Source organism: Hyposmocoma kahamanoa, unplaced genomic scaffold, assembly GCF_003589595.1.
Source record: "Hyposmocoma kahamanoa isolate Upper Pololo Valley unplaced genomic scaffold, ASM358959v1 102, whole genome shotgun sequence".
NCBI classification, from domain to species: Eukaryota; Metazoa; Arthropoda; class Insecta; order Lepidoptera; family Cosmopterigidae; genus Hyposmocoma; species Hyposmocoma kahamanoa.
Window position 1 is genome coordinate 17,850,333 of NW_020653337.1, and position 17,536 is coordinate 17,867,868.

At 35.7% G+C, this 17,536-nt stretch overlaps 1 protein-coding gene across 4 annotated transcripts in view; it reads right to left on the bottom strand.

Annotated features, from left to right (window-relative positions):
* LOC113231847 (LIM/homeobox protein Lhx3) overlaps positions 1–17,536 on the bottom strand; it is a 76,430-nt gene that overhangs the window by 44,176 nt on the left and 14,718 nt on the right. For 2 of the 4 annotated variants that reach the window (XM_026466388.1, XM_026466385.1), the window contains exon 2: positions 11,178–11,198. The exons of the other annotated variants lie outside the window; for them this stretch is intronic. In XM_026466388.1, coding sequence (XP_026322173.1) covers positions 11,178–11,198 — 21 coding nt within the window. The remainder of the gene's footprint in view (positions 1–11,177; positions 11,199–17,536) is intronic. 4 annotated transcript variants of the gene reach the window in all.

The following is a 17,536-nucleotide window of genomic DNA, read 5'->3' on the forward strand; positions in this document are numbered from 1 at the left end:
GACGTCAACCCTCAAAAATTATTGCCATATATTCATGCAACAAAGGCCCACCATAAAGCATGAGCTCAATACTCAGACCGTTGTGGCCAGGTGATTTACCACGTTTCATTTTACGTACACAGCTCCAGATCTGTTCTGGAGTAAAAATTAATTTCGTCTCAATCACCTGGTCACGACCACCAGATCTATCGTCCCCCGCGGGTGGTAGACAACCCTTCAATGAATCCTCCACCCTAAATTGTGACATAAAAACATTAGCAATATCTCATTTGCTATGACAACGGTCAACTGTAACATTTTAAACAAAGTAGGCCCCTTGTTTAAAATTTAATTTCTTGGTTTCTTGGCTTTAATTTTCCAAAATTTACAAAAATTGCCTTAAGATCTCTGCGAAGCTATAATATCCATATTAATTTTGTCCTGATTACGCTGGCACCATTTCAATTTATTCTTAAACGCTTTCCTTTTAATATTTATGTTATCATACACAGGGCCAGAAGAAGGAGAACCATACATCAACTCTGTGAGCCAAACACGCCTCATTGTGCACGGGTAGTACATGGCAATTCCATCCGATAAATTTCTCACTTTCTTACTTTGTGACGTTAATCTTGCAGCCGTTTGAATTGACCTAATAGTTGCTCTATAAAAAGAATCTAGTAATTTGAAGCGCGTTTCGTTACGACACGTCTGCTCACAAACCTCACACAGGTCATATGGTATGTAAACAATACTTAAATATTTATATTTTTATTTATATTTTTCAATGTCTTCATGTCTGTTGCCCCATAATACACGATTGTCTCTTCTAGTCCCTATTGTAGATTTAGGTATTATCAAGTCAAGGTCACATTCGATGAGCAGCGGGTAATGATCCGATCAATACATGTCATACAGTATCTGAGCCCCTGTACATAAGTCGTAAGCCGATGTCGTGGTCAGACAGTAGTTTAACCAACTTGTCGACTCACGCACTTCACTTTCAAAGGTATAAGAATCCGATGAGTCACCGAGCAATGACGCATCCGCATATACCCAGTCCCAGTTCTCACAGAATCCCAGCAACTCCTTGCCAAAGGCAGTACGCAAGTCTGCATTGTAGTGTCCGAACGCAAACACACATTCACAGTCATTGTCTTCGACAATTGCACTAATTTTACCCACACATTCTATAAAAAGCGGCAAATTTTCTGCTGATTCAGTTGGTATGTACACAGATAAAACGATCATACTGCGGACGTCCGCAAGCTCCACACGAATTGCCACTAAGCGCTTAAGCTACTGTCAATCAAGGAAACTTTTATAAATATACTTTTTCGCCATAATAATGCTACACCTCCGTATGGTCGACCCTACAAGGGCCCCGATGATGTCAAATGCAGACATGCCATGGTATCCAAAGTCTTTTTAATAGGCTTTTTGATATTATTTTGTTTATATACATTTTTATAATTAACTACCAAGCAAAAATAGTGCCGTTGGTTGTAACATGCGAGACCTCTTTCATCGTCATCCCACCGTTTTCTATGGTTCCTGGCCACCTACTTTGAAATTTCGAATCGTTCTTTAATTCCTTTTCTTCGTTACCTACTCTTACTTCTTACCGTCACCACTCCTCACACTTTAAATTTCCGAAACGAACACACGTGCTCGCCTTCATTTAAAATTCTGAGCAATTATACCACAGACCACATAAATACTAGTAATTATACCATTGAAAATCATCTAACCTAACTACTTATAAAACATCAGTATTTGTACGAGTACAAGCCCGCGTGACACCGCGGTTTATCCTCCTACCTTCTGCACCATACGTTCTTGGAGTTATATTGACTCTAAAGCCGCTGATCCCTCTTCTGACCAGTTGCTCGGTCGGGTGATGAGTGGTTATACCGCCAGAGCCCTTTTTGTTTTCTAGCAGGGAGCACTTGTCGCCGCCGCCTAGGCGTGCAGATGGGGTTGACAATTGGGCCGGAACAGATCCCGTTCTCCTCTTACACCCCAAGGGGAGAGACAAGTTTGCCTGAGTGGCACTGCAACTGTTATGGACTGGCGTGTCGCTTCACCATCAGGCACACAAATTGTTCGTCCCATCACTTAGTATCATTTAAAAAAAATATTGTTAAAATTATACTAAATTTATTTTAAATAAAATAAATATATAATTTAGACCTCGGGTCCCTTGTTGTAAAAATTTTTAACTATGTACAAATATGATAGTATAGTATATAACTGGGTCCTGCTTCCTGTTCAATGACGTCATTGGAAACATCATACATCTTTCCCTTCAATACTTATAAAACCCATCAATATTTTCTTCATACATGCTCGTACGTCGTGAAGGTACTCCTTTTTTTCTTTTTATTCCTGACCATGTCTCTCTTTAGAACGTCCTCAATTTGGCCGTGCGAAGTGGCCTGCTCTCACTCGTCTTGTAAATATGCTTCATCAAATTTCTTGCATTCATCCTTGTTATTCACAGCGTCAAGCACAAGAAAGAAATCTTAATAATGTCATTGCAAAAGATACTAGATCTCTGATATGATAATATTGTGAACTTGTAACCGCTACTAATTATATTTGATTACCTCTGAATCATGACTTTGAGTAAATGATAGACTAGGACTTAGAACTATGAAGATCCAAGGCAAAAGAGTAATGCTTTTGACATTGGTGTTCACCTATATTTATATACAAAACTACTAAAAGGTGACCTCAGACAGATGAATTATATAAAATCAAGACACTTTCAATAGCTCAATGATTGTCATCATGTACGTAAGCAACACTCAACTTCAGACATGGGAATTCTGATTCTTATTATAAGCAGCATAAAATTAAATTAAAATTATAGGTGTAAACTAAATGTCCTGTTAACCGTATTACTTCCCGGTGCATTGAGACAATTTTAAAACATTCTTTCATCAATAGTAGGAGCGCTCGATATATATCGATATTTAATTCAATATATTATAATGTAAAAGTACACAAAATTAAAGTACACAATTCCAAATTGTACTTGGAGAAACGAAATGCACTTATTATACGCTGATTCACTGGTCATCCGTCAGTGTAACGTAGTGGTTATATTCTCATTGGCTGGCCGCACACACCCAATAATATTGCTTGTGTGCGGACGATATTGTTGTGTTGGGAACATACTTAAATTTGGATTATCAATAATATTGTATGTGTGCGGCTAGCCAATGAGAATATAAGAATAAGAAATATGTTTGATTATTGTGTCAAAACTGAAGGTTTTACTTGTTTACTTGTCAGTTTTTCAGAGTCAAAATTTCCTTCCTTTTATCTCTGAGAATTATTTACGATATATCGCAAAATATCGATACAACATTTCGATATATTACATCAGATAAAATATCGACATTTTTTTATATGAACATCACTAATCAATTTAATTTAATCAGTGTGACGCATTAACCTACCAACAAACAATGGTGTGACGATTTCAAATGTAATTTGCTTACCCATGAAATACAGATTATTTCACTTTGACTTTGACTTTGACTTAGACCAAATGCAAAGTGTTTGAAGATTTTATTCTATAATACCAAATGACGGGACGAACAAGATGTGCACCCGGTGGAAAGCAACATGCCTATCCATAACAGTTGCAATGCCACTCAGAACGATCTTAGGGGCACTGTCAGTGCGCCCGCCACCCTGAGACATAAGTTGACAAGTCCCGTGTGCCTGTAATTTCACCAGCACCCTTACCTTTCCAAACCTGAACGCATTAATGCTCAAACATTACTTGCTTGGCGGCCGAAATAAGTAAGCTAGCAGTACTTCCCTAGATTGATGCTAATATTCATTAGTGTAAATGCTATTTCGGATAGAAGGACTGTGATCAAAATCATGATAAAACATCGAATTTTATTATTTCAATTCCTTATGGATTGTCGTTATGTTTGATGTTTAATCTGAAAAGTATTCCCTTTAATCAAATTAGCCTAGCAAGATACTTCATGGAATCAACAACAATGTGATTATAGGTATTATTATTTATTACTTAAAATAGTTACAGCAGTCGTTGTACTTTATAGGCTATTCTGCACGTTACAGGAAACAGTTTGTTTAGGTAACCTTAACAACATCTAATTTATTTCAATGACGTTGTTTTTTCAATGTAATGTTTTATTAATGAACAATTGTAACTTAAACGCGGCAAAGTCAATCTGCTCTATTTATTGTTAAGGAACGAATTAACAACTATCATATTTTAATTGTTTTATAACAACAATTACCACGCAAGTGTTTTTGTGACAAATGAAATTCAAATATCGTTAGCTTTTTTATTGAGTTCAAATTGGTTCGAAAGTTCGTAACTTGTTAATATATAATAGATAGGACGTAATTACAAACTAAATATAGACAATCTATAAATTATTCTATAATAAGAATACTAAAATACAGTTTTGTTAAATACCAAATTTATATCGTGATCAGGCGGCCATGGAATAATTTCCGCATTACATTCTACCGACGGAGATTTTGACTACTATACATAATATATTAAAATACCAAACAACAATTATACATAAGAGAAATAGTAAACTACCTACAAATCAAGAATTGATGCGGTTGCACTTTTGACTGACCAGGAGGGAAGGTAGCTAATACCAGTAACTACCAGGAAATCATAAAATGTCAAAATGTTGGCAAATCAGGCTGGGCCAGCTGGTGAAAGGGAGATGGTGCATGCGTGCGGCGCGTGGCGAAACCCCATAGGGCGCGGGTCGGGGCTTCGCGTGACGTCAGCTGCATCTGCCCGCCAGATGGCGCCGCGCCCTTAACCATCTACCACCGGAGATAATATCACACTCCACATGCTAGTACTTTCCGGAATCACAAACTCGGGAATATATTATAGTAATTAACTTTACGATTACACGAATAATGCTTACGTGCTGATGCTTAAAACGTATCGATGTTGTTCGATTTAAATAAGACCATGTAACATGATTTTATTTCTGGGTTATCAATATCATTTTCTAATTGGTTCTAACATAATAACATGAAAGAGATTTATTTCCCTGCAAAAACTTTGCCTCTGTGGTCAGGACAATGAAAAATCGAAATTCACGTACATTTAAGGACGCGTATATTTTTAGACAACTACTACTATTTTTTTAGGAATATTATATGTCAATTCAATGATGTATTTAGTCAAAATTCTTCAAAATGTAGCTATGTAAATATGTATGTAGCTGTGACAGACACAAGAGCATAGTATCAGGGGTATAACCACTCTTTTCTACGTACTAGCAGTTTAATTATACAGAAACCACAACTGTCAAACCAGAAGTTTTTAGCAGAAGAAGCAGTATGACTCCTTGTGAAAGTGTCAGAGCTTTAAATGGCAAAGCTATGGGCTATTAGCTCGTGTCCATATAATCTTTACTGACACAGCTAGCCGTAATTACCACTGGTCAATTACAATAAGTGATTTGATGCTTTACGCCATATGGCAGGCTTAAATTTTGTTACTATGCCATATACATGTCATTTGACGTTGGTTCGGTTATAATGTTTTAATGTTATTAGATTTTTAAATAATAAGATAAGTAAATTTGTATGATTTGATTTGGTATAATAAAGCCACATGTGGCAAACTTCAAAAGTGCTTTTATCACCAGAAAGTCATAAAAATAATACGAATTACATAAAACAAGTTATGTATATATAAAATTTTGTAATGCTCCTATTTCAGCATAAAAAGTTTTCAAACTAATTGCATATGAAGAATCTTTAAATCACTCTACTGAAAAGTTGTAATTTTATAGATATGGTCGTATTACGTCACGCGTGCGAATTAGAATATTTAAAAATCATTCTTTTAGTTGAATGTACTAAAAGAAATAGTTTAAATGTTCAATAAAATTTTCAGGTTAGTATTAACACCTTGACATGACATGATGACATCGTTGGAATTGGGGGGCGAACCTGGATGAGATTAGGAGGCCTATACCCAGCAGTGGGTGAAGTCAGGCTGTATATGAGGATGATGATGATTAACACCTTGATTTAATTGAATGGTAATAGCCATATAGGAATATCCATTTCGTAAATAATTTAGTTTTATTTAATTGAAATATGATAAAAATTATCACATTCCTGTATTAGAATGACTGTGATTGAATGATTTCCGTATACAAAATAATGGCCGAAACAGTTTGCCGACACTAAGAAATATTCTCTCGGTGCTTTATGTATTTTAGTAGCAGTAGAGTTCCTTGTTACATACTTCGTCCAGGGAATTACTGCCACCTTACGGATTTCTACCGCCAAGCAGTAATGTGAGGCACAACACACATGGACTTGTCAAACTACGACTCAGGGTGACAGGCGCAGTGACGGTGGCCCTTAGATCTTTGCGAATTAAAGCTTTGTAACAAATATGTCATTTCGGATTTTGTTCGTATCATCTTCTTTTTTTTCATCCGCAGACCGACTTCACTCACTATGAGGTGTTAATGTCTCACCCTTCCACGACACTTGACGATTTCGTCAACCCATCTCGTTGCAAGTAACCGCTTCTTGGCTACAACGCCATAGCCTTGCTCTATCTAACATATTATATCCTTATGACAAAAAAAAATTTGCTACAAAAATTAAATGAATGATTGAATTTGGTTCTCCTCCTTCGACTAACTTGAATCTTGTCAAAAAAGCTATAAGCCGTGAAAAGAAATTTTGTATGAGTAAGCAATTTTAAGATACAAGTTAGTAGTTAGTATAGAAGAAAGAGCAATTTCTCAAAATATTTGCTACTTCTGAAAGTATATTTACTAAAACTAATACAATATTGTCATTACAAAAATACTGCTTACCTTTTTTAAATACAATTTTAAGTAATTATAAATAAATTAAAAATTTAAATTAAATAACTTTATTCTAATTTTTGGATAAAATACGTTCATTTCAAGATTTTATTTCATTTCCAATCAATTAATTGGACATTACTAGTATCAAGAAATTTTTGCATGTTACATCAAATCTAAATAATCTCAAATGAATCCCAAATTTCTTGGATGTATTTTAAGAAAATATTTTCTAAGACAAAAAAAGTTATTTTGCTAATAAGATTAATATTCTAAATTCGAGAATACATTTTTTATGGCAACATTTTGCTTTGTCATTTTCAATCTTGTCGTGACATGTTGAAAACGCGCGCGCTCCGTCTCCGTGGTACCTGCGATTGAAGAAGCCATCCATAAATCAATAGCCAATTATTTAAAACGTGAAGCGGAGTGGATTATACTTACTTAGTTTTATAGTTACAAAATTCTTGTAACTTTTTCTCACAACCTGTATGCAATGTTGCACATGTAAATAAACTTGTGATGAAACGTGATTAAATAATTCTTGTTTATATGATTTTTAATGTTAGTTGACAAAAAAAATAGCTTCGTGCAACAAAACTCGGTAAGAGTCGAAACCAGATCGCGCGTGTAAATATCAATGAAATGCTGTTTGTGCACAAGGCATTCTTATGATTATATACTCCTTTATGAGAAAACGTTTACTATTTTATTCTCTCTCTCTCTGGTTCTCTTTCTCTGGTTTCTAAATTTATTTTTCCTAGAAAAGCCAGGTTTCATTACCACCACCAGTTCATTCATTTTACATATTGACAAAACTGTATTTGCAATAGAGAATGTTTCCGTTTATTGAGTACTACCTGATGTCCGCGACTTTGCCTGCGTAGAATAAGTACTTTCGAGTACTATAGTAATTTTTATACTTTATATAGGGGATAACAGTTTGTATGGAGTGGTTCTCCATACAAAATTTTATTCCCTTTAGGATTTATTTTTGTGACAAAAAGTAGGGAAAGGAAAGCACTAGGGAAGCTCAGTATCACGGGTACCATGGTCACACAATAGACATTCACAAATTACACCGAAAGTCACGAGAGAAATAAGTGTAAGCCATACTAATATTTCTCCCGGCCCGGGAATCGAACACGGGGCATCTGCGTGGCAGACTTGAATGTTAACCATTTGGAAACGGTATTGGTTCTCCTTACAAACTTTCAGCCTCTATTTCACCCCTTTTAAAACTCATTTTTGTGATCAAAAAGTATCCTAGGTCCCATCTGTCTCTATACCAAAAATCATCAATATTGATTCAACAGTTTAGGCGTGAAAACGTAACAGGCAGAATTTCTTTCGCATTTATAATATTGGTATAGGTGTACCTAAAGTACAAGTACGTATGTGTAATACTTATTAGGGAACGCAAAGTAAGGCGAAAATCTCTGTTTTCCATCGGCAAACACGTATAATGCGGTATTCCAAAAGTTTACAATTTTGTATAAGTCATAATATATTTTGTGCCAAAGTACATTATGATTGACATTCAGCCTGATAAAGGCAAATATGAAGCCTATTTTGCAACCGAATTGCAAAAAAGATGTGGCTTTATACAATTACGTGTAATTTTACCCCTTCAATAAACGTTTTTTAAGTTACAATTGCCGTGAATACCCCCTCCTGAAATTGTAAATTAGAAAATTTTACGCAAATGATAGAAATGTAAAGTAAGTTTAAGCTACAAAAATATTCGATCCAAATCACGAATATTTGTTGTACAAAACCAACGTTTTATTTAAAAAAGACAAATCAATTTTATTTCAAATAGATCCGAAACAAATAGTTTCGTTTCCTATGTGTAACAATCGCGAAGACCTAGAAACTCGATATTAAAAAAATATTTTTTAAAGATTCCTTAATCAAAACTAAAGCAAGACACCTGTTTGAAATTGTCAAGCGACGAGCTACCTTCTTATTATTATCAAATTAGCAAGGAATCTCATAAAAACATTCCTATTAATCAGGCACATAGTGTACAACTTAGATAATGTGAAGTATAAGTTCCGAAGGCATTTAGTTGTGCATCCTATACGGCGTATTCAAGGCTCGTGACCTCTGGAGCTCTGAAACGGAGTCAAGGGTAAAATAAGACAGTAATCAACGTCCAGACGTATTGTTTTCTTTGATTAATCACCACATTGAATCTACGATTTTACGTAGTTTATCATAACGTTGCTATGTTGAACCTAGAAGGTAATCCATCCGTCAACCCATAAAACACACAGCACAAAGCACTGTTACCCGTACATAACCAAGTTACATTACCAGCACTGGGAGAGGAAAAATTATTCCTGCTACAAAACAAGGTATGTAGCAGAAATGTTTGTTCCCCTTACAAAACCAATATTGCGGAGCGGTAATGTTGTAATTATGAGGTAATTATGTACGACGTGTTTCTCTTTTATTTGTTAATAATGGCTTGTGAGACTAATTGTCTCAATTCCGCCAGTGTCCATTTCATGCTAGTTTCACAAACATCATGGACGGAATGTAAACAGAAATTTGGTTCAGTGATGCAGAGGGAGAATCAAAGAGATTTTTACACAAATTTATTCCTAGTACAAAGGAGACTGCACAAACAACACTAATTGTTAACAACATGTCGATGGCTTTTTAGAATAGTGGCCTATCTCAAAAGCATCTAACTCATCAGAAAGATAGCTTGAAAACAGTTGAGAAGCGTCTGCCACTCAAATCTGACGAATCGTAGCCCATCCCAATGTTGTCATGTGATTATTCTAACCAATGAATAGCATGGAATCTCAATCCCAATGTTAACTGCCTCCGTGACTGAACGGTTACCATACTGGACTGCCATGCAAGAGGTCCCGGGTTATATTATTAATATTTGTATGGCCTATATTTATTTATCTTGTGAGTTTGGATTAATTTGAGGTTGTCTATGTGTGTGTCCATGACACCCGCGACACAGGGTTCCCTAGTGCGGGACTATGAGTGTATGCGCATTATTAAAAAAAAGAAATATCCCGATAAAATTTTGCCTTTTTTGAATAAATGTCAGTATAAGTCATGTGTGCATGCACATACATACACGCTGCTTTATACTACACGAACAATATTTACAGAGTATATGATATATTTTTGGATCAGAAGATAGGGACAAAAGGCATAAAGGGAACACCGTAATTTAGAGCAGTCAAAGAATTTATGGTCTTTATGTTTTTCTGCCTGACTATGCAACACATTTTTTGTGTTTTAATCCTGTTCGGACGGCAGCATGTTATTGACGGAGTTCATTCCTTTGCTCTGGAGGCGATATTCGAACAAAAGTATATAGCTTGATGTGCTTTTGACTGTGCATATTTATGTCAATGGGGTTGACCTCAAACGCAGGTGTTGTATATAGATATTTATTAAAAATTATTAACATTAAATAATAATATAATATTAGACAACATCACATACGTTGCTCTGATCTCAACGTAACCACGTAAGTAACTAAAGCACTTGTGTTATGGAAATCAGAAACACCGACGGTACCACAAACACTCAGACCAGAGACAATATAGAAAACTTAATTTCTACATTGAAATCTCAGAGTTGGCGACACCTTGAAAATCGGTGTGCAAGCTAGCTACTCGACCACGGAGGTCCTCAAAAGGATAAAATAGCATAACCAGTACAGCAGTACATACTGACATACCAATATTGATTGCTAAGGGTACTGGTGAAATTACAGGCACATGAGATTTGTCAACTCAAGGTGACAGACGCAGTGGCAGAGTCCCTTAGATCTTTGCGATTTTAAGTTCTTAGTGGCACTGCAGCTGCTATGAACAGACGTGTCGCTTGTTTGTCCCGTCGCTTGCGATCATAAAAAAACACTATGCTGCTATACTAGCAGTTGGTAGTAATGTTGCAGTAGCAATTTGATTAAGCGTGCATTCGTGCCGACAGCATCCAAACTTTCAACATTGCTACAAATATTTTGCATTCGAAAATTCAAAATGCAGCTCGTCTGATTGCGTACAATAACGTATCTGAAATAAGTTGGCTACAAAAGTGGTCTTTAAAATTCATCTTTTCTTACAAAATTTCATAAAACTTCTTACTTACTTACTTCTTATTACATACATTACAGTATATCTAAAGGGCTATAAAACCACATTCATACCATTTTATACCGGCAGTGTACGGCACACCCCATCGATCGGGCGTCCATTACTTAATTGCCAAAAACCGTAGAGTCGCCGCCATTTCTATTATCTTAATTATAACATTTGTGTTTCTATATCTCAAATTAATTGTAGAACATACCTTTCCTTTTTTCTTTTAGACCTTAGGAACAAAAAGGAGACATGAGTGTGGATAAGACATAAATGCGTATTATAACAAGTTACAACCAAACAATATAAACATTTATACACACAACGGCACATTTAACGGAACACTTGTTAAATCCCCAAAATTATGCAGTGTTTTTTCAAAAGTCTAGTCGGTTATCTTATTTTATTTAATTTAGGTCTTATTTGGAAATAAAAAGTCAGTCAACGATACTTTGTTTATTAATTTATTTTAATTTTGTGCTGATACAGATTTCTGTTCTTGTGTGTGATTTTGCGTTCTTGTAAATGTAGTAAACATTAGTTGAAAGATTTTTAATTGTTAAAGTTTGATTCGATGAATATTAAATTGTTACTTATTTCAATTTTCAACAGTTTTTATATTGTCACAAAATGTAAAAAATGAATTTTTTTACGATTAATGACATTATTTTAATTACATATTTGATTTTTTTTTTCAATAAAAGTTGAGTAAATCTGTATATACTGAGTCAAAAGATGTCAATTTAATTGCTGCTTTTTTGTCTAATTATTATTTATTTAAATTATAAAGTTAGTACCTTATAAAGTCATTTTGTGTTCGTTTCATTTATGTTAAATGTGCTGGTATGTGCATATTGCAGAAAGATAGGTTTCTAGCTTATTATCGTAACTCATCGTAGTTGTGTAAATTATACAAATTGTAGAATGAATAACAAGATAATATTATAGTTTATTATTTGTTAAAAAAAGAGTCTTTGTCACAGATAATTTTAATAATAATAATAATAACACACACACTCAACATAGCCCCGCACTAGGGAAACCCTGTGTCGCGGGTGCCATGGACACACATATAGACAAGCACAATTTACACCCAAACTCACGAGAGAAACAAATGTAGGTCATACAAATATTTCTCGCGGCCCGGGAATCGAACCTGGGACCTCTGCGTGGCAGTCCGGCATGGTAACCGTTCGGCCACAGAGGCAGCTAATAAGTCATAAGTCTTGATCACAGATAACAAGTCATATCGAGAAGTATCCAGCTATCAAAAAGCTAAGTTTATCGTTAGGTCTTCTAGATAAATGTTATTTTAGTGTGACCGGCAGAATCATTATTAAAAAATCATAATGTAACACTTGCTAACGCAAAACTTTTGCGAAATTAATTCGCCAGTTATGGGTGCTAAGTAGCCGATATTCGCCCAAGCCATAAAATCCCTAATAATCAAGGAAAGCAATTTTGTTTGCTGTGGGGAATTGGGGAATATGAATTCTTTTATTCCTCTAATTCCACATACGTAGAAATACTCAAACTCCCAAATGAATTGTTTTGCAACTCCATTCCTCACAAAATCCCCAATCAAATTTGTAATTCCCCAGACATTTTATTAGGTAGCCTAAAATAGCCTAAAATAAATTAATTCCTTTTTAAAAAATAGCCTAAATATCACCGAGTCGCCGATCACTTTTTTTATCGCCGCGCGACCCAAGTAGCCTAAATGGCGAAAAATCGCCTAATCTGGCACCAGTGGCAACCGACATAGACACTATGTCGTCATTGACTATATACATAGTGGCAAAAAATGTGTTGCGCCTTGTTGCCTATTTTTAAAAGCAAGTGTAAACGCCTGGAAGCCACAAAAATCTTAGACAGAGATAGCAAAAACATTGTAAGCGCCGAAAAAGGCTTAAAATCCATTGTTTTTAAAAAATTTTGCTGTTACATAATCGGTTACAAAGTTAATTGTTATATAAAATTCAATTTAGTACCACATTTATATGTAGGAATACTTAAAAAGAAATCTCTCCTGTAAAATTTGTTTTTAGTCGCATACTCTAAGTCGGCGGTAATGGCACGATATTAGGTAATTTTTCTCGTCGTAGCTTATCTTTTCTAATTCAACACGTATAACGTATTGTATCAACAATGTCATATAAATCTTGCAATACAACAAATTCACATAATAAAATCACTGTCTGCGAAGGAAAAAATATACATTCAGGGGTACACGTAAAAACAATGAACTTTCACTCGAGCTGATTTAGTATACTTTATCGTGAAATCAAAGCTGCGGTGGTGGTAATTCAATTTGGTAAACAATCCGTTTCCCGCGGCTAGCCTCGCATTCGCAACACGCACGCACCTGTTCTCCTTTATTTGTGGAGAAAGTTCCAACTCAATCACGTTAAGCATCTCTCTTCTTTAGTCACTTGATTTTATTTACTTACCCAAAACAATCTTTGATTTATCACAAAACGAAATCACATTTTTTTTATAGAGAATCAACTTATTAAATTTAAAAATAAAAATTATTCAAAACAGTTTGTTTCTTCTTCTTCTTCTTTTAAATGTTATGGCTCCATCGAAATAATCAATGATTTTGCCAATGTCAAGTAAAAATAACTATGTACGGTAGTTTAATATTATTATATTAAATTGCTTGTGACGGTTTCTCAAATGTTTTTTTCTAATTCGACCAGATTGTAATATTATGAAAACCTTTTTGAATTTATTACTATTAATTTATAATAAAATCGTATCAAAAATCCGTTAGGTGACGATTTTGTTTTACTACTTTTGTAGATATTTTTAAAATGAATACAGAATTGAAAGTCTAACGGTTGTTGTAAGTGAAATTTACAGGGCCTGGTTAATTCTGTCACGAAAGTTTTCTTAAATTACTTGCACGCAAAATAAGAAGTAATCATCTAGAAATGAAAAAAAAAATAAAGGTAAAACAAAGCAACAGACATTCATGTTTATGTAAATATAATAATTATGAATAATCATGATTAATGAAATTATGAATACGAATAATTATTAACCATAACACTATTGTTGTAAAGTTACAATGAAGTCTCTTGTTGATCAGCGACGTCTGTCATTGGCTTTACCGGCTGGAAACTTACATATTTTGATTAAAAAAATATTCTAATCACTAGGAATAATATACGTAATAGCACTCAAAATCAAAGACAAAGTCAAATAATCATTTATTCCATAGGCAAAAAATATACACTTCAAAACGTAATTTTTAAGCTGCTGCTCGCTCTGTGCTGACTTCCTTGAGAAGAACGAGCAAGAAATTCTAGGAATTGCTCTTTTCAAATAAACTTATATGCTACTATGAATCAAATTTAACTGCCTTCGTGGCCGAACGGTTACAATGCCGGACTGCCACGCAGAGGTCCCAGGTTCGATTCTCGGGCCGGGAGAAATATTTGTATGGCCTACATTTGTTTCTCTCGTGAGTTTGGGTGTGATTTGTGGTTGTCTATGTGTGTGTCCATGGCACCCGCGACACAGGGTTTCCCTAGTGCGAGAAATATGTTAATGAAATATTATCTGGAAATTTACCATGAGTTTTTCGGTGAAGGTAAACGTCGTAATGAAACCTACAATTCGCGAAAGTCCACAACCCGCATTAGACCAGTGTGGCAAAAACCCTTCGTCTGAGAGAAGACCGGTGCCCAGGAGGGGCAAGTATAAATGGGTTGATGATAGTAGATAATTAAAGATTTCATTACATATTCCAAATATAAATAAACATTTTCTTAGTAAACTATGGAATTGGGCTTAAGAAAGTTAAAAAAACCAATTTTTCCTCACGTTTTATCTCTCTCTATAGTATGTTTACTGTTGCTCTAATTGAAAAGTATATTATAATTTCAATATTGCTTAATTATATTCATGTATGTGGACGGATACATTTTTAATTTTAGGTTCATCTAAAATGATACAGACCACATACAAACCAATAGTATAGTAAACTGTTGGCAAAAAGGGCACGTGCCAACAACTTTTTAACCGCGAGAAAAAACAATAAGGCAATATCTCACACATATCGTTTTCACCCGGCAGATGAGTGTAAACCCCATTATAATTGAATCGCAGGAAAAAACTATCACAAGCAGACCGTTACACATTTTTATGTGTGTTTTAAAGTTATTGTCATAGGGTACAATATTGTCTAACACAAAGATTTTTGTGACGTGGATGTTACTTACGCACCCCGGGCTAACATTAGTTGATACATATGATTCGTGTACGACTGTAACCAAATCAATTGTCCGCCATCGAGGGCTTGTCTGCCTTTAATCACGCGAAACGATATCATTAGGAAACCATCATAGTTTCCTTTTTAATTTCATTTTTAATTATATAACCATAAGTATCGAGTTCTTAGGTTTTCGCGATTGTTACAACATTAAAATGAAACTATTTTTCCGGATTTAAATCGCGTATATTTGTTTTTTCAAACAAACCTTACGCTTGACAGTCAACCGTGACCATGGGACCTGTAAAGGGCCCGAATCGTCGGTTTGTTTGAAAAAACAAATATACGCGATTTAAATCCGGAAAAATAGTTTCATTTCCTAACTATAAGTAACTAAATAGTGTCTAATCGCAGTCAATTTTCTTTTTTTTAATGTTACTAAGTGACGGGACGAAAAAGTTGTGCGCCTGATGGTAAGCGTCACGCCTGTCATAACGGTTGCAATGCCACTCGTAGCTTTAAATCGCAAAGATCTGAGGGGCACTGCCACTGCGCCCGTCACCGTGAAACATAAGTTGACAAGTCCCGTGTGCCCTTACCGTTTTAAACCGGAACGTAGTAATGGTCACATAATCGCTTAGCGGGAGAAATAGTCAAGGTGGCAGTACTTTCTTGGACGAACTCTTTCATAAGGAGCTCTACTGCTACTATTCAATTTATCCTGTATTAATAATTTGCTACGAATAGTACAGAGTGTAAGAAAATGGATCCACAGGAGAATTACATACTCGTGAAAACAAACAACCTAAGTAAAAATTTACAAAACTTTGGTCGCACATACAAAAGTGTATTATTTTGTAACTTCTGTATATTTTTGTCAATTTGCATGTCTCCGCGCACTGTATCTGTAATGTCTCTGAATTAAAAAAAATAGTTCACTTCTTTATATTTATTTATCTCAAAAAATAACAAACTACTTCTTTGAAAACAACACCGGTAGTAAACATGAAAACAAAAGTGCCATCTCTCAGCGGGTAGAGCAGTTTGTGTTTGCCCTCTACCAGGAGGGGGTCATTACTAAACTCCATTACACTTTTTTGTGCCAAGTGTTTAGTGCAACAAGGGTGAAAACGACCCTACAAAAAGAATGACATGCTCTGTACGAGGAAACTTTTTATCGGCCTGAGAAACGAAAATATTTATTGGTCGGGCTGCAAACAAAAACGGATAAAGACAAACTTTTACAATCGTGCTCTTATTTCAGTGTGTATCATGTGGACCACAATTGTTGCTAAATTATATTGCACGATAGACAGCCCCTATCTTTCTACATAAGTTTTATTTATAGTGACCCTCTCTATCAACCTCTTGGTTATGTGGGTATATTTTTATTTTTATTGTTTTTATTGTGGGTTGTGGCTTGGTTATGTGGAAGGGCACTATAACCTGTGCAAGCAAGCCCGCACAGGGACCATCTAAGTCAGGTCCTAACCCCACATCTGCCCGTTTGCACGGACATCATCCAGTTCTCAAAAGGCTAGTGCCTTAGGTGAGCCGCCCCAGGTGCACATACAGCACCCACCCTATTTTCCAGATAGGTACCGGAGCAGGCACGTTCATTTCCCGTTGCGCTCTGCACAACGGTTGCCACCGCTGAGCCATCGTCTATAAGTCGGCAACCCAATCTCCTCATTATCATGTAAGGCACGCTCACTTACTCCTCTCCAGTTCGCAAAATGGACAGTCCCATATCATTCTACATAAGTTTTGTTTATAGTGCCCCTCCCTATCAACCTCTTGGTTATGCGGGAAGGGCACTATGACCTGTGTAAGCGAACTTGCACAGGAACCATCTAAGTCAGGTCGTAACCCCGGATCAGCACGTTTGCACGCACTTCATCCGGTTTTCTGTAAGGCTAGTGCCTTACAGAGAACAGGATGATTTTGCCTTTCGCAAAATGGGCAGTAGAATTAAAAATGTGCTACAAATACACACTAAAATTAAAGTTAGAAATTAATAATTTTGTCGTGGTAGCCTTGGGTTTACCTACCGCCTCTCAAACATGCCATGGGTTCTAATCCGGGTTCTAATCGCACCCCACTGTTTCTCGAAATTTATGTTCAACATCGACATTTACCACGAGCTTTACGGTCAAGGAAAAACCTGCACGTCGAAGAAGGTTCCTAACCCTCGGAAAACGTGTGAAGTCCGCAACCCGCATTGGGCCATCTTGGCAGACTATAGCCTAAACCCTCGCCTGAGAGGAGACCCGTGCCCAACAGTGGGACGTATAAACAAGTTGATGATGATGAATAATTTTAAATTAATAAATAACGAACACACTCAATAT